The 25,970-nt window shown below is 41.1% G+C and overlaps 1 protein-coding gene across 3 annotated transcripts in view; it reads left to right on the top strand.

Annotated features, from left to right (window-relative positions):
- Positions 1–2,583: 2,583 nt before the first annotated feature.
- Positions 2,584–25,970, top strand: part of TRPC4AP (transient receptor potential cation channel subfamily C member 4 associated protein) — a 91,058-nt gene continuing 67,671 nt past the window's right edge. The window contains exon 1 of one of the 3 annotated variants that reach the window (XM_059705966.1): positions 2,584–2,791. In XM_059705966.1, the coding sequence (XP_059561949.1) occupies positions 2,624–2,791 (168 nt within the window). In that variant the 5' untranslated portion in view covers positions 2,584–2,623. The remainder of the gene's footprint in view (positions 2,792–25,970) is intronic. The other 2 variants (XM_059705969.1, XM_059705968.1) reach the window with 2 other exon arrangements.

The raw sequence follows: 25,970 nt of genomic DNA, 5'->3' as shown, positions 1-25,970 counted from the left end.
TCAGTGAATAGTCAGCTTTGGGGAAATGTCTGGGCCAGACTGGACTGAGGAAGTTATAAATTTAGGAATGGAAAGTGGTATCTGTAATTGGGTCAAAGCTGAGATGGGAAGACTTGTCCCCAGCATGAGTCCCAAGACATACATAGGGGCCATATGAACTGTGAAATTTGTCAGGATCCTGTCTCCTGCTGTGACAAGGATGAAGGTATACTCCACCATATGCCACAGGACGAGCTCCGATCGGAATCCTGGGGCTGCAATTGCCCAGAGAAGGCTGGCTGCTGGCCAGACAGCTCGCCAATGATCAGCTTTGTATTCCTGGAAACACTTTATTTTCCTTTCTTTTTTCTTAATTTCTAACATTAAAAGACCCTTTTCCTGAGTGTAAAAATGATAGGTGGCCTGTATAAAAGATATGAAAAATATTAATGAGGTAAAAATCACCTGAAATATGTTTACATCATGCATGTCAAACTCAAAGGCTAATACGGGCCAGATAAACAAGGTTTAAGTTTATGTGGGCTGCAAAAAAAGTAAAGCTTCAGTTTTCATAGAAATGTAGGTTTATTTTGATAGAGACGTGCTGAATATAAATGAGTAATCGTTAACATAAAATAATAGAAAATTTAAATAAAAATTAGTATTTTTTCTTGAACATTAACTTACCAGATACTGAATAACTGCACAAATTAATAAGCGTAATGCAAATAAACCTATTTTTCTTGTTCTCCAAAAGCGAAATATTTCCTGTTGCACACACCAAACAAGTCAGTATAAGACTAATGACGTGGCAATGGGCTGCTAAAATATTCGCTGCTAGTGTTAGTGGAGAGAAATGGTGCGCCTGCACATAAGGTGAGTAAGGGAAATGAATGCAACACAATTATAGTGATCGGTCATTACCAAACACTGTAGTTCGTTATTAATCATTATGTACAACAGGATATTGTAAAAATTAAGTTATGAAACTTTTATTAAAACATTTCTTACATACTGTTATATTGGTTGGGCCACAAAAATATTTGTTGTGGGCCACATGCGGCTCGTGAGTTTGATATGCTTGGTGTACATTGTGATAACTACAGTTGACATTTTGATGAGTTTTCTTTCAGGTAATTCTGTGCATATAACCACATAGGGTAAGAATGTCTAATTACACATTAATGGGGTCATAATATACTTATTCCTTTATAACTTGCTGTATTTTTATTTCATGTGTGGTGAGCATCTTTCTATCTAGGTATAGATAATTTATATTTTTTTAATTTTAAATTATTAAAGTTATATATGCTTATAGTAAAATGCAAATAGTAGTGTACAAGTTAGGAAACGAATATTTCCCCCACCTCCTAATTCCATTCCTCAAGAGTAATTGCTTTAACTATTTTGTGCATAATTTCCAGATTTTGTAATGTACATATAAATTTATATAAGTAGAGTCTGGCTGGTGTGGCTCAACGGTTGAACACTGAGCTATGAACCAAGAGGTCATGGTTCTATTCTTGGTCAGGGCACATGCCTGGGTTACGGCTGGATCCCCAGTAGAGGGTGTGCATGAGGCAGTCAATCAATGATTCTCTCTCATCATTGATGTTTCTCTTTCTCCCTCTCCCTTCTTCTCTCTGAAATCAATAAAAAGATATTTTTTAAAAATTTATGTAAGTAGATAATTTTTATACAAATTGGATCATATGACACATATTGGTCTTCCATGAGCTTATTTTAACTGTGTCATGAACATTTTCCTATATAAGAGTGTGTGTGCATAATATTTCTTTTAGTGACTGCATAGTATTCTACTGTATAAATGAACCATGGTTCATTTAACCAGTCACCTGTTGATGAATATTTAGGTTATTTTCAGGATATGGTAGATAAAAACCTCGCTGAATAGTCAAGTTTCCTCTGACAGAATATGACATCGCAATTTACCAATCCCTTTTCCTTCCATTATTTCCTTTAACTTCACTGCAACCTACCCAGTTTCACAATTTACCCAGTTATTGTGCGTTTATTTATGTATGGACTTGCCGTCTTCCCGTGAAACCTGCATTCCCAATCAGGATATCTAGTCTGTTCTGCGCACCACTGTATTGCCAGTGACCTGCTCAATGCCAGGTGCAAAGCAGGCCCCCAAGAACTATTTATTGGCTGAATAGGCTCCCAATAACTGCTGACTGAATGAACTAACAAGGCAATTGCGCAGGGAGTCGAGGTCGGCGGAGAGTCCAGGGCGGAAAGACAGTGAGGAATTACAAGAGGCTTGATTCCTGGCCTGGAGCCCAGGATCTTTCCCAGGCCAGTTGGCTGTAACGCCCCCAAACAGACAAGAAATGGGAGAGTGCGCAAGCAGGACTCGTCCTAGACCTGGGGGACCTCGCCGCCGAAATGGCGCACCCAGGGTCCCGAAAAGCAACCGAGGCAGCAAAGTTCTCAACGCACCTGCCCCGTCTGGAACCAAGACTACATTTCCCAGCAGGCTCCGCGGCGCACACAGTCCCTGCCACGCGGCTTGTGCCTCCACCGACGGCCTGCTGGGGGCGCTGCGGCGACCCCTCTGCCGCCCCGTAGAAATCTCCGCGGCCCCGGGGCCGCTTGCTTCCTGTTTGTCCGACGAGGAGACATGGCGGCGGCGCCGGCGGCTGCTGGGTCTGGGGCCAGCCGAGGGCGACGGGCGGCGGCAACGGTGGCGGCTTGGGGCGGATGGGGCGGCCGGCCGCGGCCCGCTAACATTCTGCTGCAGCTGCGGCAGGGCCAGCTGACCGGCCGGGGCCTGGTCCGGGCCGTGCAGGTACGAAGCCGGCCCGGAGGGGCGGGGCGGGGCGGACCAGGCGGGAGCTGGCGGGGGACCGGGGAAAGAGGCCTTTCCGGCCGCCGCAGGACGGGCCCGACCCCCCTCGGCCGGCCACGGGGTCTCCCCGTGGGTGGCGCGCACGCTGTCAGCCGCGGCGGGTGGCGGGCACCGGCCGTCTCCAGGCCCCGGGTTGGGGGCCGAGCGGGGCCGGGCTGCATCCCGCACTGATGGCGTGTGCGAGCCCGGGGCCTGCGTCTGGGTCCTGCCTTCCCTGCGCCACGTCCGCACGTCTGGGGACTCCGGCGAGTCTGCTTCGGTCCTGCGCGCCTCGCGTTTCCGCCTCGTCCAGTGACCGGGGCGGGCGGTCATCGTTCCAGCCCCTCCGTGTCCTAAGTTTATCGTTATGTCATTCTCTCACAGAGGCCTTTCCTGGACCCCCGGCCCCAGGGAGGCCTCATTGTTGTGCAGTCACAGTCCTGAGTGTGTTCGTCCGCATTACTTTCGCACGGTGTAATTACATATTTCTTTGTTGTCTACCCCGTTTTTCTCGCCGGTATCTCATGGTAGGCTTCGCTCCAGCGGGTGCGGGGACTGGATCTGTTTGCCGATGCAGTGTCCTGGTTAAGAGTGGTGTCGGGCCCGGATGCAAAGCCTTGCTCTCGCTTGCGTGGGCAAGTGACCTCCTCTGCCTCGGTTTCCCCCATGTGTAAAATGGAGATAATAATTAGTAACCTGCCTCAGGGTGTTGTGGGGGGTCAGAGGAGTGTATTGTGTAAAGCAGTAAATGCGTTTCCGGTGCATAGTAAGGGCAGAAGGGTAATCAGTTAATATTAATGCTATATTTGATATCTGGTTTATAATAGGCGCCCAACGTATGATTATTTTTTTTAACCAACGAAGGCCATTGCATTAGGGTAAAGCAGAATGACTTAAGCTCCTTGCTCCTTCCTATCCCCCTCCATGTTCCCAGAACTTGAATTGTAAACACACCAGTAAAACATTAATTTAAAGACAGCTTTTGCATAAAGAAACTTTTAAAAATATATATATATTTATTGATTTCAGAGAGGAAGGGAGAGATAGAAACATCAGTGATGAGAATCATTGATCAGCTGCTTCCTGCACACCCCCCACTGGGGATCAAGCTGCCACCTGGCATGTGCCCTTGACTGGAATTGAACCTGGGACCCTTCAGTCCGCAGGCCGACGCTCTATCCACTGAGCCAAACCAGCTGGGGGCATAAAGAAACTTTAAGGATACACAACAAAGTAATAAAGTGGTTGGTGGGAGTGTTGTGGCAATTGTGTAGATGGAGAGAAGATGGGAGTGAGACTTTCTACAGTGTAACTTCGTGTATGTGTGTTAATCTTGAGCCATTTTGTAGTGTTTTCTCATGATTAGAAGGACAGAATAACATAAAGACTAGATGGTCACTTTGTATGGAGGTTTACAGATGAAGCCGTCTGGGTGAGCAGTATTTTCCTGGACATAGGGATAGCCATAGATGAGCAACTTTTTCCCGCTGGCGTTCTTCTCTGCCTTAAGAAGATCCTGGAAATACTTGCTCTATCCTTCTTTAAACCAAAGTGCCTTACTGAGTTGGGTATTAGGACACGCAGAAAGGGAGCTAACTCCGTTACTGATCAGATACTTTGGCTCAAGCATTGTGCAAGGTATACAATGTTTTTATTTAATCCTCAGGTTTTTTTTTAATTTAATGTCAGGACTCATTCCTTAACACAGATGAGATAACTAAGGCACTGAAAGGTTAGATAATTTGCTCCTAAACACCATCTTGATAATCCTGTATGTTCTGAGGGCAGTGGAGAGGCACAAGAGTTCTTAAGCATAGTGAATGGAGCAATTTAGGACACTTAATTTGTTTTCAGTGTTGGATTATTTGGAATGGGAGGAGACTGGAGTTCACCAGATAGAAGGCTCCTGCCAGTGGTTCTCAACCTGTAGGTCGCGACCCCTTTGGCGGTCGAACGACCCTTTCACAGGGGTCGCCTAAGACCATCCTGCATATCAGATATTTACATTACGATTCACAACAGTAGCAACATTGCAGTTATGAAGTAGCAACGAAAATAATTTTTTGGTTGGGTCACAACATGAGGAACTGTATTTAAAGGGCCAGAAGGTTGAGAACCACTGGTTTAGGCTGATGGTTGTGATGATACAGTATACCGGTGTAGGAACTATTTCAGAGGTGGAGATGGAGACACCTTTGCAGAACTGTAGTGAAGATAAAGTGGGGACCTTCATCTTTCAAATATATCCTTTCCTGGTAACTTTCCTTGATTTCTTATTTGCCACACCTCCCACCCTCTCTCTCCATATTGCAGAATAAATTAGTTCTGCAAAGGTATTTCTTTTTTAAATCTTCACCAGAGGATATGTTTTTCATTGATTCTAAAGAGAGAGAAAAGGAGGGAGGGAGGGAAGGAGAGAGAGAGAACCATCTATGTGAGAGAGAAACCTCAATTGGTTGCCTCCCTGTATTCACCCCAACCTCGCCCTGACTGGGGATCTAACTGCAACCTGGGTATATGCTCTGACTGGGAATCAAACCCAAGACCCTTCAGTGCACAGGATGATGCTCTAACCAACTGAGCCACACTGGTCAGGGCTTCACAGGTATTTCTATAGCACCGTAAGCATATCCATTATGGTATGAGCTATAATGGGAAAGACCAGATTTAAAAAAAAATTTTTTAACTGTGATATAAAAAACATAGCATGTACGATCTTAACCATTTTTAGGTGTACAGTTCAGTAGTGTTAAGTATATTCACATTGTTGTGAAACAGGTTGCCAGAATTTTTTCATCTTGAAAATCTGAAATTCTAACCCTAGATCAGCGGTTCTCAACCTGTGGGTCGCAACCCCTTTGGCGGTTGAACGACCCTTTCACAGGGGTCGCCTAAGACGATCAGAAAACATATATAATTACATATTGTTTTTGTGATTAATCACTATGCTTTAATTATGTTAAATTTGTAACAATGAAATTGGGGGTCACCACAACATGAGGAACTGTATTAAAGGGTCGGGGCATTAGGAAGGTTGAGAACCACTGCCCTAGATGGTTTCGCTCAGTGGATAGAACATCAGCCTGTGGGACTGAAGGGTCCCGGTTCTATTCTGGTCAAGGGCACATGCCCTGGTTGCAGGCTCAATACCCAGTAGGGGGCGTGCAGGAGGCAGCCAATCAATGATTCTCTCTCATCATTGATGTTTCTGTCTCTCCCTCTCCTTCTCTGAAATCAATAAAAATATATGAAAAAAAAATGGAAATCTGAAATTCTATACCCAGTAGGCAACCCTCCCCCTTACCCTTCAGCCTCTGGTAACTACCACTCAACTTTCTGTTTCTGTGAATTTGAATACTTTAAATAATTCATATGAGTGGAATCATTCACTTAGAATAATGTCCTTAATGTTCACCCATGTTGTAACATGTAACAGGAAATCTTTGGAAAAGACCAGATTTTCAAGGTGGACCTAGATTGAACCCTAGTTCTGTCATTCACTAGTTGAGTGACCTATGTTGTATTATTTAACCTCAGTTTCCTTATTTCTAAAATGGCAATAACATCTACCTCATAGCGTTGTTAGGAGGATTAAGTGAAATGATACGTCTAAAATGCTTGGCAAGTGTGTGGCACATAACAGATGTTCATCAACCTGCAGCTATTAGGGACATTATCTTCTTGAGGGACTTTTTCTTATTTTTCTTTACATCTGCAGAGACTGAAATGGTGCCAGACACTTGATAAGAACTCAGGTCTCAGTAAATCGTTTGAAATGAAATACTTTGAGGGCACAGTCTTCCTCCTCCTCAGTCATGTTCTATCTACTCCCAAACAGTCCAGTGGCTTTAAAGAATTCTGGAATCAGATTACCTAGGCTTGAATCCCAGCTCTGGCCCATGCTTGCTATGTGTCTCTGGGCAAGCTACTTAATTTCTTTATATCTCATTTCATTTGTAAAATAGGGACAGTCATGGGGGCTAATCTGTTAAGGTTAGGAACAAGTGAGTTAATAAATATAAGCACCTAAATAGTGTCTGAAACACAATAAGCATGCTGTAAAGGTTAGTGAGTATTGTTTTTAATAAGTACTCTATATTCTGATGGATCCTAAATCTATATTTCCATCCTGATATCTTCCCTTTTACTCCGGATGGGTATACCCAAATACCTTCTCATCACCTCCAGTTAGATATCTAATGGACATCTCAAACTGAATATGTCAAAAATAATATTCCTGATTCCTCTTCCACCAAAGGTGATCTTCTTTCCCCAAGTCTTGCCCATTTCCCTAAATGGAACTTAAGAGAAGTCTTGGAGAAGATTCCTGGCCACATGGTTTAGAACAGGCCTGTCCCACTTAGATTTTAGCGTGCCTTATTTCCGTCTCCCTTTCAGTTTGTCCTGTTCAGGTAAGAAAATATGCTGGTAGGATGCTTTAGCACTTACAGAGCTTATTCACACTTCTCAACACATTTGTTCCGTAAAGCAAATCAGACCTTCCAGTGCCATCTCATTGCAGTTAGAATCAAATCCATATTTCTTACCTACAACACCTAGAGATACTGCTTCAGATACTCCTGGGTTATGACATCCTTGTCCTGTTTTCCAAATGCCAGTCATTGTTTTTTAATGATTATTGCCATATCAAAATTCCTGTTTTCCCGAGTGTTAATTACTTGATATTTTTTATTTAGATGGACTCCTCCCTTAAAAAAAACATTAAGTAGGTGCTACTTGTTTTACCGTTATTCTAATAAGCATTAGTATTTGTGAAACCTTAGGGGTTTAAGTCAAATATAGTCTTCCCCTGCCGGTTAAGGTAATTTGATACTGAAAAACCCCTGGATAGGATAAATTCTCAAATTAAAAATATAAATAAATATCATTAATCTTAATAGGAAGTTTTTGTATTCACAGGCCATAAATTTCATTTCCAATTATATTGAAACAAAACAAATCCTATTAAAGTGGACACAAGTAATCATTGGTTCCCATTTGTTAGCAGAATAACGTAAGGTATTTAATCTTCATTAATTATCCTTTAAGATGGCTATTTCCTTGCACTTAATATGATATTTTGAGGTATAGATATCTTACACTTAGGATTAAACAATGTACATTGGTGTATATAGAATTCAGCCTTTAATTATTTAAAAAGAAAAGTGCAATAAAGACAAAATAAGTCCATGAAAACTATAAATGTCACATTCACTAAACAGGTTGATAGCCTTAGTAGCATGATGTAAGAGATTATCACATATAAACTGTTAAACCACAAGTGCTCCAAGAGAAAAACCCATACAGCACCTGCCAAAAATTCAAACTTTGAAGATGACTGGATGTTGGCTCTTTCATCAGTACTCAGCTGTTCATAAGGAAAACAAAATCCAAATGATTATTTTAAAATGAGAGTAGATGCCTTGTGACGTTGAATACCTAGAATATGATCGTGAAGACCTCTCAGTATCATGAGCCTTATAACAAAAAACAGCAGTGCCCTGCCCTGCCCTGCCCTGCCAGCGTGGCTCAGCGATTGAGCTTCTACCTGTGAATCAGGAGGTCACTGTTTGATACCCAGTCAGAGCACATGCCTCAGCTGTGGGTTCGATACCCAGTGTGGGGCGCGCAGGAGGCAGCCGATCAATGATCCTCTCTCATCATTGATGTTTCTATCTCCCTTTCCCTTCCTCTCTGAAATCAATAAAAATATATTCAAAACAAAACAAAAAACCCCAGCAGTGCCCTGCCTTGTTTTTCACTCCCATGTCCCCATCCCCCCCTCTCCCCACCCCCCAGGCAACCAGTATCTACTCTACACTGTAACTATTTCTTTTGCAAGGAAGGGTCCAGGAAACAGGAGAGCCAGCATTTCTAAATAGCATGCTTATAAGGCTGTTTACTGACTTTTAAATTTTAGACATCTATTTTCCTCTTGTAGAAGATTAAAATTTAATTCACAGCCACCTGTGCCACATGTTTTGTGTCCATCATTCTCCTGTTGTAGTTCTATCATAGTTTGGGGTGTTGGTGTTAAGTATTTTTATTACAGTGGTGATGATGATATTATTTACAGCAATTGTATTCAACAATTATTTTTGTTTCATAATTTTTTAATTTTTCTTAGAGTTAAAAGCCACCCTTTCCCCCCTATTTCTTAAATCGAGATATAAATATAAACAGTAAAATTCACCATTTTTAGTATGTTTTTCTATGTATACATTTTGATAGATGTGTACAGTCCTGTGACCACCACTAGTTAGGATATAGAAAATTCCCACATAGTAGTCAAATCCTTTCCAACCCCAACCTCTGGCAACTACTCTTCTGTTTTCTCTCCTATTCTAATGCCCTTGTATAGACTGTCCTAGAAATGGAATCATATCCATATGTAGCCTTTTGAATCTGGCTTTTAAAATTAATAATCTTTTAAAAATTTCCTTGGCTTTTTGTGTTCTTACAATTTATTCCTCAATTCTAAAACTCTCCTCCCCGCCCCGCCCCCCCCCCCTTTTTGTTAAAAGAAATCCTTCTTAGCCCTGGCCAGTGTGGCTCAGTTGGTTGGGTGTCAGCCTTGCACCAAAAGGTTGCCAGTTCTATTCCCAGTCAGTGCACATGCCCAGGTTTTGGGGTTTTGGACTTGATCTTGGTAGGGGGCATGCAGGAGGCAGCCGATTGATGTTTCTCTCTCTCCCTCTCCCTAAAAATCAATAAAAAATATTTTTTAAAAAGAGAAATCATTAGAATTCTCCACCCTTCTGCTCCAGTTTGAACAAGTTCCTTGCTTGGACAGCTAAACAGCTGAATTCTTGGGATTTCCTGTCACCAAATTCAGAGCATTTTATTTTTCTCATGTTTAGATTCTGTTTCCTGAATCCTGTCACCCTTTTTCTCAGGTAGTGCATTCTCTAGTAGCCTCCTAAGAAAGAATACATGGGAGATAACTTTTTCTTTTCTTCTTTTTTTTTTTAAAAAAATATATTTTATTGATTTTTTACAGAGGGGAAGGGAGAGGGCTAGAGAGTTAGAAACATGGATGAGAGAGAAACAGCGATCAGCTGCCTCCTGCACACCCCCTACTGGGGATGTGCCTGCAACCAAGGTACATGGCCTTGACTGGAATTGAACCTGGGACCCTTTAGTCCGCAGGCCGACGCTCTATCCAGTGAGCCAAACCAGTTAGGGTAACTTTTTCTTAAAAGCTTGTGTGTCTGAAAAGGTCTTTCATTCTTACACTTGTCTATTTAGTTTAGCTGAGTAAAGATTTTAATTTGGAAGTCTTTTTCCTTTACATTTTTAAGGTGTTATTCCACTATATTTAAGCATTTGGTATAACTTTGGGAGATTCTGTTCTGATTTCTGGTCCTTTGTATATGACCTATTTCCCCATACCTCAGCCCCTGAAAGCTTTTTAGGATACTCTCTCCCCCATCTCTTCTCCTCCTCCCACCTCCCCCCCTTTAGTATTCTGAAATTTAGCCATAATATGCATTGATGAAAGTCTTTCTATTCATTGCGCCCGATATGCACTATGTAGATAAACATTAAAATACTAGAGGCCGGGTGCACGTCGCTCGGCCTGGCCTGCACCCTCTCGCAATACGGGACCCCTCGGGAGATGTTGGCCTTCTTTCAATCAACATTGTTAGGTTCATCCCTGCTGATGGTGAAGCTGTAGTTCATTTTCTGTATGGTATTCTGTTGTATTAACAAACCACAATTTATTCTATTTTTGATGAGTATTTGGGAGTTTTCCAGTTTGGGGCTATTATAAATGATGTTTATAAGTACATTCTTGTATATGTTTCTTGATGTGTATATGCACAATTTCGGTTGGATGTATACTTAGAATTGCTGGGTTATAGGATATGCATAGGTTCAGCATCAATAGCCATTACAGAACAGTTTACCAAGTGGTTGTACTAATTTACATTCCCACTAGCAGTGTATGGGTTGCTGTTGTTCCATGTCCTTGCGAATGCACGGTGTTGTCAGTCTTAACTTGAACCATTCTTATGTGTGTGCAATGGTCTCATGATCTTAATTTGTGTTTCCCTATTGGCTAAGGAGGTTAAGCACCTTCTCATGTTTATTGGACATTTGGACACCCTGTTTGGTGGATTGCCTGTTTAAATCTTTTGCACATTTTTTGGTGTGTGTGTGTGTGTGTGTGTGTGTGTGGTTCTTTTCATTGACTTTAATTTTTTTTTTTTTATTGCTTACAGTCTTACAAAGGGTATTACATATGTCCCTTTTTTTCCCCTGCCCTTGACAATCCCCTGGCCTCCCCTACCCCCCAGTGTCTTATGTCCATTGGTTATGCTTATATGCATGCATATAAGTCCTTTGGTTGATCTCTTACCCCCCTCCCCTTTTGCCCCCCTACCCTCCCCGGCCTTCCCTCTGCAGTTTGACAGTCTGTCTTAGGCAGCTCTGCCTCTGTACCTATTTTTGTTCATAAGTTTATAATGGTCTTTATTGTCCATGAATGAGTGAGATCATGTGGTATTTTTCCTTCATTGACTGGCTTATTTCACTTAACATAATGCTCTCCAGTTCCATCCATGCCGTTGCAAATGGTAAGCGTTCCTTCTTTTTTACAGCAGCATAGTATTCCATCATGTAGATGTACCAGTTTTCTAATCCATTCATCTACTGATGGGCACTTAGGCTGTTTCCAGATCTTAGCTATGGTGAATTGTGCTGCCATGAACATTTGGGTGCATATATCCTTTCTGATTGGTGTTTCTGGTTTCTTGGGATATGTTCCTCGAAGTGGGATCACAGGGTCAAATGGGAGTTCCATTTTCAGTTTTTTTGAGGAAACTCCATACTGTCTTCCATAGTGGCTGTACCAGTCTGCATTCCCACCAGCAGTGCACTAGGGTTCCTTTTTCTCCACATCCTCTCCAGCACTTGTCCTTTGTTGATTTGTTGGTGAAAGCCATTCTGACAGGTGTGAGATGGTACCTCATTGTTGTTTTGATTTGCATCTCTCGATGATTAGTGACTTTGAGCATGTTTTCATATGTCTCTTGGCTTTCTGAATGTCCTCTTTTGAAAGGTGTGTATTTAGATCCTTTGCCCATTTTTTAATTGGATTGTTTATCTTCCTTTTGTTAAGTTGTATGAGTTCCCTATACATCTTGGAGATTAGGCCCTTATCAGATATGACATTGGCAAATATGTTTTCCCAGGCAGTGGGCTTTTTTGTTGTTTTGTTGATGGTTTCTTTTGCTGTGCAGAAGCTTTTTATTTTGATGTAGTCCCATTTGTTTATTTTCTCTTTAGTTTCCAATGCCCTAGGATCTGTATCGGTGAAGAAATTGCTTTGGCATATGTCTGAGATTTTGTTGCCTTTGGATTCTTCTAGTATTTTTATGGTTTCCCGTTGTATATTTAAGTCCTTTATCCATTTTGAGTTTATTTTTGTGTATGGTGTAAGTTGGTGGTCTAGTTTCATTTTCTTGCATGTATTTGTCCAATTTTCCCAACATCATTTATTGAAGAGACTATCTTGACTCCATTGTATTTTCTTGCCTCTTTTGTCAAATATTAATTGAGCATATTGGTTCGGGCCGATTTCTGGGCTCTCTATTCTATTCCATTGATCTATATGTCTGTTCTTGTGCCAGTACCAGGCAGTTTTGAGAACAGTGGCTTTGTAACACAGCTTGATATCTGGTATTGAGATCCCACCTACGTTGTTCTTTCTCAGGATCGCTGGAGCTATTCGGGGTCTTTTTTTATTCCAGATGAATTTTTGGAGAGTTCGTTCTAGGTCTGTGAAATATGTTGTTGGTATTTTGATGGGAAGTGCGTTGAATTTATAGATTGCTTTGGGTAGTATGGACATTTTGATGATGTTGATTCTACCAATCCAAGAACATGGTATGTTCTTCCATCTGTTTATGTCTTCCTCTATCTCTTTTTTCAACGTCCCGTAGTTTTCTGAGTAGAGGTCTTTTACCTCTTTAGTTAAGTTTATTCCTAGGTAGCTTAATTTTTTTGGTGTGATGGTAAATGGGATTTTTTTTTAGTCTCTCTTTCTGCAGGTTCACTATTGGTGTATAGAAATGCCATAGATTTCTTGGCGTTAATTTTGTATCCTGCTACACTGCCAAATTCTTTTATTAAATCTAATAGTTTATTGATGGAGTCTTTAGGGTTTTTTATGTATAATATCATGTCATCTGCAAATAAGGACAGTTTTACTTCTTCTTTTCCAATTTGGATGCCTTTTATTTCTTCTTCTTGCCTAATTGCAATGGCTAACACTTCCAGAACTATGTCGAACAGGAGTGGTGAGAGTGGGCATCCCTGTCTTGTTCCTGTTCTTAGGGGAAATGGTGTTAGTTTTTGTCCATTGAGTATGATGTTGGCTGTGGGTTTGTCATATATGGCTTTTATTATGTTGAGGTATGATCCTTCTATTCCCACTTGCTGAGAGTTTTTATCAAAAATGGGTGTTGAATTTTGTCAAACGCATTTTCTGCATCAATTGATATGACTATGTGGTTTTTTTCTTTCAATTTGTTTATGTGATGTATCACATTTATTGATTTGCGGATATTGTACCATCCTTGCATCCCTGGGATAAATCCTACTTGGTCATGGTGTATGATCTTTCTGATGTACTGCTGGATCCGATTTGCTAAGATTTTGTTGAGGATTTTGGCATCTATGTTCATGAGGGATATTGGCCTGTAATTCTCTTCCATGGTGTATTCTTTATCTGGTTTTGGTATTAGGGTGATGCTGGCTTCATAGAATGAGCTTGGAAGTGTTCCTTCCTCTTGAATTTTTTGTAGTAGTCTGAGGAGGATAGGTTTTAGTTCTTCCTTGAATGTTTGGTAAAACTCCCCTGTGAAGCCATCTGGTCCTGGGCTTTTGTTTGCTGGAAGCTTTTTGATGACTGCTTCAATTTCTTCCTTAGTTATTGGCCTGTTGAGATTTTTAGATTCTTCCTGATTAAGTTTTGTAATGTTCTATTTTTGTAGGAATTTGTCCATTTCCTCCAGGTTGTCTAGTTTGTTGGAGTAGAGTTGTCCATAGTATTTTTTAACAATCATTTGTATTTCTGTGGGGTCTGTTGTTATTTCGCCTCTATCATTTCTGATTTTGTTGACTTTAATTTTTTTCATTTCCTATTAGCTTGGCAGATACTTTTTCTCATTTGGTGGCTTGTCTTTTCAGTCTCTAAAAAGATCTTTTGCTGAACAGAAGTGCTTAATTTTAATACAACTCATGGTATCACTATCTTCCTTATGTTAGTGCAGGTTGTATTTGCCTAGTTCAAGGTCATGAAGATATTGTTTGTCTTTTAGAAGCATTGTTGTTTCATCTTTTATATTTAAATATTCACTCTACTTGGAATTGATTTTGGGATGTGGTGTGAGCTTTTCTATATAGATATCTAGTGTGACCCACTGTTATTTATTGAAAAGTCTCTTTTATCCCCCCTTACTTTTTAGTGCCACCTTTGTGTGTCTCATGTTATTATGATTCACTAATCTGTCTATTTATCCTGGTAGTGACACATTGTCTTATTTTCTGTAACTTTGTGTTGATTTTGTCTATAGTATATTGAAAAGGAGTAGCTTTTTCTACTTAGTTGTCTTTAAGATTCCTTGGCTCTTCTTGGCCCTTTGCCATTTTCATACACATTTTATAATGAGCCTTACAGTTTTACAACAATATTTTGATTGAGATTGTATTCAGATTGCATTTCATCTATTAAATATAATACTTTTATTCTCTTTTCCCCTGTTCCCTACTCCCCGTTTCCTTTCCTCTTCTTGTTTTCTTTGGTTTGATCTTAATTTCTTTTGATAATTTTTTTCTAGTTTTCTTGCCTAACTTATGTTACATTTATTCCTTAGCATTTGACTTTTTTTTATGATATTGTAAATAGTGTTTTTAAAATTGCATTTTCTAACTGTAGGTATAATAGAAAAACCGATGGATTTTTTAAATTGCTCTTCTATTTATATTGCTCCTATATTTTAATACATTACCTTCAAATTCTTCTGGATTGTGTATGTGTTCAATCATCTGTGAATATCACATTTGCAAATGAAGTTTTTATTTTATCCTTTCCAATCTTATATCTTTGATTTCTTTATCCTGCCTAACTGTGCTGCCTGTGCAGGGAATTGAAATGGTATGTTCCTGATCTAAGAGGAAAAGCCTCAAGCATTTCACCATTCTGTATATGTTTGCTGAAGGTTTTCTGTAGATACTGTTATTAGTTCACTTCTTTTCTGAGCTTATGAGTTTATTATGAATGAATGTTGAATTTAAAATGCTTTTCTGCATCAATTGAGATGTTCACATAATCGTTCTCCTTTGTTATTAATGTGATGAATTAAATTGAGTAAAATTTTCAAATATTAAATCAAATCTGAATTTCTGATACAAATTTTCAACCTTTTAAGATTTGTTGTTGTTAATCTTTAACCGAGGATATGTTTTCTATTGATTTTTAGAGACAATGGGAGGGAGAGAGAGAGAGAAAGAGAGAGAGAGAAACGTTGATGTGAGAGAGACACATTGATTGGTTGCCTCTTGCATTTGCCCTAGCCGGGGCCAGGAATCGAACCTGCAACCCAGGTACACCCTGCCTATGACTGGGAATTGAACCTGCAACCCTTTAGTGCGCTGGCTGACGCTCTAACCACTGAGCACACAGGCCAGGGTTTAAGGTGTGTTTTTATTTTTTTATTTTTATTGATTTTGGGCAAGAGAGGAAGACAGGGAGAGGGAGAGAAACATTGATGTGAGAGCAAAACATCAATCAGCTGCCTCCTGCACACCCGCTATTGGAGACTGAGCCTGCAACCTCGGCATGTGCCCTGACTGGGAATCAGACTGGCACCTTTGGTGCACAGGAATATGCCCAACCTATTGAGCCACACTGGTCAGGGCTAGATTGCTAAATTTGATCCAATTTTTTTTTATTAGGATTTTCTTTTTCTTTGTTCGTGATTGAAAATGGCTTATAATTTTCCTTTGAACAAGTTTTGGAATCAGGTTTATGCTGGCCACCAATGATGGCTTTAGTTGCAGCCCACAAGTTTTGATACATAGTATTTTTCACTATCATTTATTTCAGAATATTTTCAGATTTCATCTTCTTTGACCCATGCATTTTTTAGAAGTGTATATCTTAATTTTTAAACATTGGATTTTATAGTTACCTTTCTGTTGCAGATTTTAGATTAATTGTACAGCAGTCAGAGAACATAGTCTGTATTTTGATTCTTATTTAAATGTCTTGGCATTTGTTCTATGGCTTAGGAACTGATCATTTTGTAAATGCTCTCTGTGTACTTGCAAATAAGTGTAGAGAGCAGTTATTAGGTGTAGTGCTATACATTGTCAATTTTGTTTATCTTTAATATCCTTACTACTTTTGTATCTACATATATCAATTTCTGAGAGAAATTATAACAATCTCCACTATGATTGTGGATTTGCCTATTTTTCTTTTTAGCCTCTGTCAATTTTTGTGTTGTTGTTTTTTTTTAAAAATCTTTATTATTGAAAGTATTACATATGTCCTCTTTTTTTCCCCATTGACCCCTTCCAGCCCTCCCCTCCTCCCCCCATCTCGGCCCAGATTGTCTGTGTCTATGGGATATGTATATATGCATACAAGTTCTTTGGTTGATCTCTTCCCACCCACCCCCACCTTCCCTCTGAGATTTGACAATCTGTCCCATGCTTCTATGTCTCTGGATCTACTTTATTCATCAGCTTATTTTGTTCATTAGATTCCACATATGAGTGAGATAATGTGATACTTTGTCTTTCTCTGACTGGCTTATTTCATTTAGCATAATAACTCAACAGGTCCCTCCATGCTGTCTCAAAAGGTAGTCCTTCTTTTTTCCTGCTGGAGCTATTTATTAGGTACATTGTAGAACTGCTACATCGTCTTGGTTGACTTTTTATTCTTACAAAGTATTTCTAGCCCTGGCCCATATGGCTCAGTTGGTTGAGTGTCACCCTATGCACTGATAGGCCGGTGGTTCGATTCCTAGTTGGGGCCCATGCCTGAGTTTGCGGTTAGATCCCCATCTGGGTGCATGCGGGAGGCAGCAGATCAATGTTTTTCTTTCATACTGATGTTTCCCTCTGTCTTCCTCTCCCTTCCTCTCTCTTTCTCAAATCAATACAAGTATATATATTTTTAAAAAACAAAGTATCGTTAGCTCTGGTAATGCTTTTTGCCTTAAGTCTTATATACTGATTTTAAAACACTCATACCACCTTTCTTTTGGTGTGGGTTTACATTGTATATTGTTTCCCATTCATTTACTTTCAACTTTTATAAAAGAATAGTGGCCCAGTGCACAGATTCGTGCACATTGAAAGGAAATTAGAAGAAATATTTTAATATCACTATTTGCCCTTTCTCTATAATAGAAGTGTCAACCAAATTCACAATTGACAATGACAGATCGAAACACACATGTGCGATTGGCGCCAATGAGAGCTTTATATGTATCATGCATGTGTGAGTCAACTTAGCCTTTTATAGATATAGAATAAACTTGCTTAATTAGACCTGCTTTCTGGTTTAACTAAACTTTTTCCAGTCCAGTGAAGCCCCCTAACTTCTCTCTCAGGTAATTGTCAGCAACACAGCAGTAAATATCAACACGAAGCAGATCATTATTGCAGATCATGCAGGGAGAACAAAGGGTACAATATTTAACTGCAGCAGTGTTTGACTATATTCTGCACAGTGAGAAAACCTGAAGTCGTTTTCAAGGTCCACCATTTCTTTTCAGTCGAGTCAAGTTTCTAAGCTTTCTAAATCTCTGTTTTCCAGCTAATGAAAAGAATATAGGATTCCACTAAGTCTCCTATCTACCTCTTCCAGGACTTCTGTGAGGATCAAATGAGATGAGGCATGGGAAAACGCTTCACAGACATTTGGTTAAAGTGTGAAATGTTTCTACCTGGCTATAAAACAAACTGTGTTCCTGGGCTGAAGAAACTGCAGGGAGGCTAGTTGCTAGGAAGAGGAAGCCGGACATTGCTATGTGATGTCATTACCTGGACATACACTTAGCATATTAGCCTTTTATATATATAGATGTTTCACTGGAAAACAGCATAACATTGTCTTTTAATTGGAGCATTTAGTACATTTACATTTAATGTAATAACAAAGGTTTGGGGATTTAAATATGCCTATTTAATATGGTAATTGCTTTTAAATGGCCCATGTTATATCTATCCCTTTTTCTCTTCTTTTTTTTAATGTTGCTTTTAAATAAAACAGTTTTATGGAGGTATAATTTATATACTATAAAATGTACCCATTGTAAATATTCAACTTGATGCTTTTTAGCAAATTAGACAGCCATCACCACAGTTATTTTAGAACATTTCCATTACTCCAAAAAGTTCCATTATGCTCATAATTTATATTATTATTATTTTTAAATCTTTATTTTTCATTTACAGTTGACATACATCATTACATCAGTTTCAGGTGCACACACCAGTGATTAGACATTACATAACTTACTAAGTGGTCATCTTGATAAATCTTGCACCCATTTCACACCATACATAGTTATTATAATACTAGAGGCCCGGTGCACAAATTTGTGCACCAGTGGGGTCCCTCAGCCTGGCCTGCGGGATTGGGCTGAAACCGGCTCTTCGACATCCCCTGAGAGGTCCTGGATTGTGAGAGGGCACAGGCCAGGCCAGTGGTCGGCAAACTCATTAGTCAACAGAGCCAAATATCAGCAGTACAACAATTGAAATTTTTTTTGAGAGCCAAATTTTTTAAACTTAAACTATATAGGTAGGTACATTGTTATTAACTTAATTAGGGTACTCCTAAGCTGGCCTTTGCTAAAAACATCCTCAGTCTGATTGAGGTAAGTTCGCTGAGGTCGACCCCTTCCAACTCTCCCATCCACACTTGTTTTGTATACTTGTTTCGTCTATCTTTTGTCACCCGCGCGGGATTTGCGGATGCGGCTAGCACTAACCACTGCACCTGAGACTTTTGACTGACTGGCTCACTCAACTCGTGCATGAATCACATGTGCCTCCCCTGCGCTGCATATCCTGTGGCCCGCCTGCGCCGCGTCTACCGTCGCCCGACCGACCGACACCCCCCACATCTTCTAACGCCACTTCTTCAAAATAGACTCACCCAGGCCGAAAACCGACTTCTGTGCATGGGCCACGAAGTTTCAATCGCAGTGTACGTGCGCTCCCGCACGTGGTATTTTGTGGAAGAGTCACACTCAAGGAGCCAAAGAGCCGCATGTGGATTGTGAGCCACGGTTTGCCGACCACTGGGCCAGGCCAAGGGTTCCTACTGGTGCACAGTCAGGGCCGGGGAGGGACTCTGGAGGTTGGCCAGCCGGGGAGGGACTGCAGGAGGGCTCCGGGGCATGTCCAGCCCGTCTTACTCAGTCCTGATCGGCCAGACCCCAGGAGCAAGCTAACCTACCAGTCGGAGCATCTACCTCCTGGTGGTCAGTACATGTCATAGCTTCTGGTCGACCAGTCGACTGTCTGCCCCCTCGTGGTCAGTGCACGTCATAATGAGTGGTTGAGTGGCCTTAGAATATCATTAGCATATTATGCTTTGATTGGTTGAATGGATGACTGGACACTTAGCATATTAGGCTTTTACTATATATAGGATTATTAACTATATTCCCTATACTGTACTTTATACCCAAGTGACCATATTGTAACTACCAATTTGTACTTCTTAATCACTTTACCTTCTTCACTCATCTCCACAGCCCCCCTCCCATCTGGCAGCCATCAAAATGTTCTCTGTATCTATGAATCTGTGTTCTGCTTTATTTTTTTTTTTAGATTCAGTTATTGATAGGTGTGTATTTATTGCCATTTTATTGTTCATATTTTTTATTTCTCCTCCTCCTCCTCCTCCTCCTCCTTCTTTTCCTTCTTAAAGAAGATCCTTTAACATTTCATATAATACTGGCTTGGTGGTGATAAACTCCTTTAATTTTTTTTGTATGTGAAGCTCTTTATCTGTCCTTGATTTTACATGATAGCTTGGCTGAGTAGAGAGCAACCTTGGTTGTAGGTCCTTGTGGTTCATCAGTTTGACTATTTCTTGCCACTCTCTTTGGCCTGCAAATTTTCTGTTGAGAAATCAGCTGACAGTCTTATGGGAGCTTCCTTGTAAGTAACTAACTGCTTTTCTCTTGCTGCTTTTAATATTCTCTCTTTGTCCTTAACCTTTTGCATTTTAATTATGATGTGTCTTGGTGTGGGCCTCTTTCAGTTCATCTTGTTTGGGACTGTCTGTGCTTCCCAGACTTGTATGTCTATTTCTTTCAGCAAGTTAGGGAAATTTTCTGTCATTATTTTTTCAAGTAGTCTTTATTTTTATTTTTATTTTTTTAATTCAACCTGTACTTGATCTTTATTATCTATTTTTAAAAAATCTTTATTGTTGAAAGTATTACAGATGTCCCCCTTTTTTCCCCCATTGCCCCCTCCATCTGGTTCCCACCCCAGGCCTTCACCACCCTGTAGTCTGTGTCCATAGGTAGTGCATATATGCATATAAGTTCTTTGGTTAATCTCTCTGCCCCCCCCTCCCTTCCCTCTGAGATTTGTCAGTCTGTTCCATGTTTCCATGCCTCTGGTTCTATATTATTCATCAGTTTATTTTGTTCATTAGATTCCATGTTCGTTTATTTTGATTTTTTAGGTTCAGTTGTTGATATATATATATATATATTTTTTTTTTTTATGGACATTTTCGTGTTCATATTTTTTATCTTTTTATTTTCTTCTTATCCTTCCTCCTCCTCCTCTTCCTCTCCTTCCTCCTCCACTTCTTAAAGAATATCCTTCAACATTTCATGTAGTACTGTTTTAGTAGTGATGAACTCCTTTAGCTTTTTCTTGTCTGTGAAGCTCTTTATCTGACATTCAATTATAAATGATAGCTTTGATGGATAGAGTAATTTTGTGTGTAGGTCCTTGCTGTTCATCACTTTGACTATTTTTTGCCACACCCTCTGGCCTACAAAGTTTCTGTTTTGGAATTAGCTGACGGTTGTATGGGAGCTCCCTTGTAGGTAACTAACTGCTTTTCTCTTGCTGCCTTTAAGATACTTTCTTTGGCCCAGCTGGTATGGCTCTGTGGTTGAGTGTCGACCTATGAACCAGGAGGTCAGGGTTCGATTCCCCGTCAGGGCACATGCCCGGGTTGCAGGCTCAATCCCCAGTGGGGGGAGCATGCAGGAGGCAGCCGATCCATGATTCTCTCTCATCATGGATGTTTCTCTCTCTTCCTCTCCCTCTCCCTTCCTCTCTGAAATCAATAAAAACATTATATATATGATTCTCTCTTTGTCCTTAACACTTGGCATTTTAATTATGAAGTGTCTAGATGTGGGCCTCTTTGGGTTCCTCTTGTTTGGGACTCTGCACTTTCTGGACTTGTAAGTCTATTTCTTTCACCAGATAGGGGAATTTTTCTGTCATTATTTCTTCAAATAGGTTTTCCATTTCTTGCTCTCTTCTCCTTCTGGCACCCCCATAATGTGAATGTTGGTATGCTTGAAGTTGTCCCAGAGGCTCCTTACACTGTCTTTATACTTTTGGATTCTTTTTGCTCTTTTGATTGGGTGTTTTTGCTTCCTCATTTTCCAAATCATTGATTTGATTCTTGGAACCCTCTACTCTACTGTTGAATCCCTGTAAGTTATTCTTTATTTCAGTTAGTATATGCTTAATTTCTGACCGGTCCTTTTTCATTTATTTGAAATTTTCACTAAGTCCCTTGAAACTCTCATTAAGATCCTTGGGCATCCTTATAACCATTGTTTTGAACTCTGGATCTAGTAGTTTGTTTCCTTCCATTTCATTTAGTTCTTTTTCTGGAGATTTCTTCTGTTCTCTCATTTGTACACGTTTCTTTGTCTCTGCATTTTGGCTGCTTCCTTGTGTTTATTTCTATGTATTAGGTAGAGCTACTATGTCTATTGGAATTGGTAGAGTGGCCTTGTATAGTAGATGTTTTGTAGGGCTTAGTGGCTCAGCCTCCCCAGTCACCTGAGCTGGTCACTCTAGGTGTGCTTCTGTGTGGGTTGTGTGCACAGTCTTGTAGTTGAGCCTTGACTGTTATTGGCGTTACTGGAGGAATTGACCTCCAGGCCAGTTGGCTGTGAAGGCCAGTTGTGAAGAGCTGCTGTGCAGGAGACACCCATATAGAGCAGGACTTGCTTCAGTGGGGTTTTGGTGTTCATTGAGTCTGCCTCTTGAGTGTGTTGCTCCTGGATGTGTAGAGTTGTAATCTGGTATGGTCTGAAGCTGGCCACCTGGCCAGAGCTACAGAGAGATCTGCAGATGGCTGCAACTTGTGTTGGGCTTGGAAATGTCCAGATGATGCCCAGCGGTGAAGCAATGCAGGCCGGTGCTAGTGGCAGGTCTTGAGCCTCTTATTGATAGGTATGGGGTACTCTAACTCCAGCTGCTGGTTGTTTAAGAGATTTTAGGAAAGTCTGAAACCTGAGTCAGGACAGGCCATTAGTACAAAAAAGCTACTGCAAATAGCTTGGGTGGAGCTGCAAATTGGATGGGGCAGGGTCTCACTAGGGCTGAGTAAACAGTGTGAGCCAGGCTGATGGAAGTTCTGCAACAGGGGAGGTCTCAGCATAGGAACAATGACCCCTACGAGGACCCCTGTCTGGGAGAAAGCAGCCCCTGAGTTCTTGCTCCAATGCCAGATAATGCAATTCCTCTCTCTATGTCTCTGGATCCACCCAAGCTGCTGCCCCAGCACTGGAGCTCAGAGGGAGCCAGTCTGTGTAAGTTCATGTGCTGGCCCTTTAAGAGGAACTCCCCGGGTCTCCAGCAGCCTATGTGTCACATAGCCACAATCCCCACTGTTTTTTACAGCCTGAAGTTACCAGGACTTCTCTTCCCAGCTCTGTGCTGAAGGATCTGGTGTGGGGCTAGGATCCCTTGCTCCTCATGTGAGGCCTCTGCAGCCAAGATATCCCTCCCAATTAAAATCACCACATGTAGTTGTGGGACCAGCCATTCTGTGCCCCCACCCTTTCTACCAGTCTCAATGTGCTTTCTTCTTTTTTTATTTTATCTTTTAAAATATTTTTTTTTTATTGATTTCAAAGAGGAAGGGAGAGGGAGAGAGAGAGAGAAACATCAGTGGTGAGAGAGAATCATTGATCGGCTGCCTCCTGCATGCCCCCCACTGGGGTTCAAGCCCGCAACCCATGCATGTGTCCAGACTGGGATTGAACTGTGACCTTCTGGTTCCTAGGTTGATGCTCAATCACTGAGCCACACCACCCAGGCAGTGCTTCTTCTTCTCTAGTTGTAGGACTTCCATTCAGCCAGATTTTCATGAAGTTCCGAATTATGGTGGTTCTGTATTTTAGTTGTAATTTTGATGTAGTTGTGGGAGGCGGGGAGTACCCAAGTTTACCTATGCCACCATATTGGTTCTCTCCCAAATAGGTTTTCAGTTTATTTCTCTCTTCTCCTTCCTGCACCTCCATGATGTGACTGTTGGTGTGCTTGAAGTTGTCTCAAAGGCTCCTTATACTATCGTCATCTTTTTGGATTCTCTTTTCCTTTTGCTGTTCTAATTAGGTGTTTTCCTTTTCCTTATCTTCCAAATCTCTGGTTTGATCCTCTGCTTTTTCTTTTTTTTTTTTTTTCTTTTTTTTTTTTATTTTATTTTATTTTATTTTTTTAAAAAATATATTTTATTGATTTTTCACAGAGAGGAAGGGAGAGAGATAGAGAGAGTTAGAAACATCGATGAGAGAGAAACATCGACCAGCCGCCTCTTGCACATCCCCACCGGGGATGTGCCCGCAACCCAGGTACATGCCCTTGACCGGAATCGAACCCGGGACCTCTCAGTCCGCAGGCTGACGCTCTATCCACCGAGCCAAACCGGCCTCGGCGATCCTCTGCTTTTTCTATTCCACTGTTTATTCTCTCTAATGTATACTTCATTTCAGTTAGTTTATTCTTTATTTCTGACTGTTTTTTTTTTGCTGTTCTATTTTTTATATTTCCTATATCTTTGTTGAAGTTATAACACTTTTATTGAGATGTAATTTACGTGCTATACAAGTAAGCCATCTATAATAATAAAAGCGTAATATGCTAATTAGACCGGACAGCCAAATGACCTTCCAGACGTTATTCTGGACACCCTTCCGGACAATGCCGCGGCAGCAGGGGCTGAGGCAGAGGCGGTTAGGGGCGATCAGGCAGGCAGGTGAGCAGTTGGGTGATCAGGCAGGCAGGCAGGCAAGCAGTTAGGGGCGATTAGTCAGGCAGGCTAGTGGTTAGGGGCTATCAGGCAGGCAGGCAGAGGTGGTTAGGGGCAATCAGGCAGGCAGGTGAGTGGTTAGGAGCCAGCGATTCCAGATTGCGATAGGGTGCAGGCCGGGCTGAGGGGCCACCCTCCCCCTTCGTGCACCGGGCCTCTAGTTTAAATGTACAAGTCAGTGTTTTACCATATACATGAGTTATGCATCTATCACCACAATCAATTTTAGGATATTTCATTACCCCAAAAGAAACACTATAATCAGTTGGTAATCATTCCCCATCCCCCCCCCCCCCCCCCATCATCTCTCAGGCCCTAGGCAACCACTAATTTACTTTGTGTCTTTTTGGGCATTCACGTTATTTGAATCAAACAATATGTGGCTCATTGTGGCTGGCCTCTTTCACGTAGTATAATGTTCTCAAGATTTGTCCATGTTGTAGCAAATATCAGTACTTCCATTTCTTTTTATGTTCCATTATATATGTGTATTATATTTTTTAAATCCATTCATCAGTTGGTAGACTTGTTTTCCTCCCACTTTTGGGTTATTATGAATAATGCTGCTATGAATATTTGTGTACAAGATTTTGCATGGATATCTGTTTTCATTTCTTTTGGCTCAGTATGGTAATTCTATATTTACAAACTGCCAAACTCTTTATCTAAAGTGGTTGTGCCATTTACATTCCCACCAGTAATTTATGAGGGTTCCAATTTCTCCACACCCTTATCAACACTTGTTATTATCTGTCTTTTTATTTTATTTATTTATTTATTTAAAAATATATTTTATTGATTTTTTACAGAGAAGAAGGGAGAGAGATAGAGAGTTAGAAACATCGATGAGAGAGAGAAACATTGATCAGCTGCCTCCTGCACATCTCCCACTGGGGATGTGCCCGCAACCAAGGTACATGCCCTTGACCGGAATCGAACCTGGGACCTTTCAGTCTGCAGGCCGACGCTTTATCCACTGAGCCAAACCGGTTTCGGCTGTCTTTTTAATTATAGCCATTCTAATAGGTATAAAGTTGTATCTCATTTTGGATTTGATTTTCCTGATGACTAGTGATGTTGAGCATCTTTTCCTGTGCTTATTGGCCATCTGTATATCTACTTGGTGTGCCACAGAATTTTATTAATTACTTTGTGTGTTCCATGAGATGAAAAAGGTTGAAAATTGCTGATCTAGGTAATCAAATTTGTGGGCATGTTATTCATAGTATTCCTTATTATCCTTTTCATGTCCAAGGGATCAGTAATGATGACCCCTCTTATATTTACTTTTATTAAAAACTAGAGGCCCCCCAGAGGGCCTGTCTCTCTCACAGTCTGGGACCCCTTGGGGGATGTCCACCTGCTGGCTTAGGCCCGCTCCCCAGGGGAATCGGGCCTAAGCTGGCTGTCAGACATCCCTCTGGCAGCCCAGGAGCCCTTGGGGGATGTCCACTGGCCAGCGGGGAGCAGGCCTAAGCTGCAGTCAGACATCCTTAGCGCTGCTGAGGAGGCAGGAGAGGCTCCTGCCACCACCGCTGTGCTGGCAGCCATCAGCCTGGCTTGTGGCTGAGCAGAGCTCCCCCTGTGGGAATGCACTGACCACCAGGGGGCAGCTTCTGCATTGAGCATCTGCCCCTTAGTGGTCAGTGTGTGTCATAGTGACCAGTCATTCCCAGTGGTTCTGCTGTTAGGGTCAATTTGCATATTACCCTTTTATTGTATAGGATAGAGACCTGGTGCACGGGTGCACAGGCTGGCTGGTTTACCCTGAAGGGTGTCCTGGATTAGGGTGGGGGT

Source organism: Myotis daubentonii, chromosome 8 (assembly GCF_963259705.1).
Source record: "Myotis daubentonii chromosome 8, mMyoDau2.1, whole genome shotgun sequence".
NCBI lineage: Eukaryota > Metazoa > Chordata > Mammalia > Chiroptera > Vespertilionidae > Myotis > Myotis daubentonii.
This window is presented reverse-complemented; position numbering and strand designations above follow the sequence as displayed.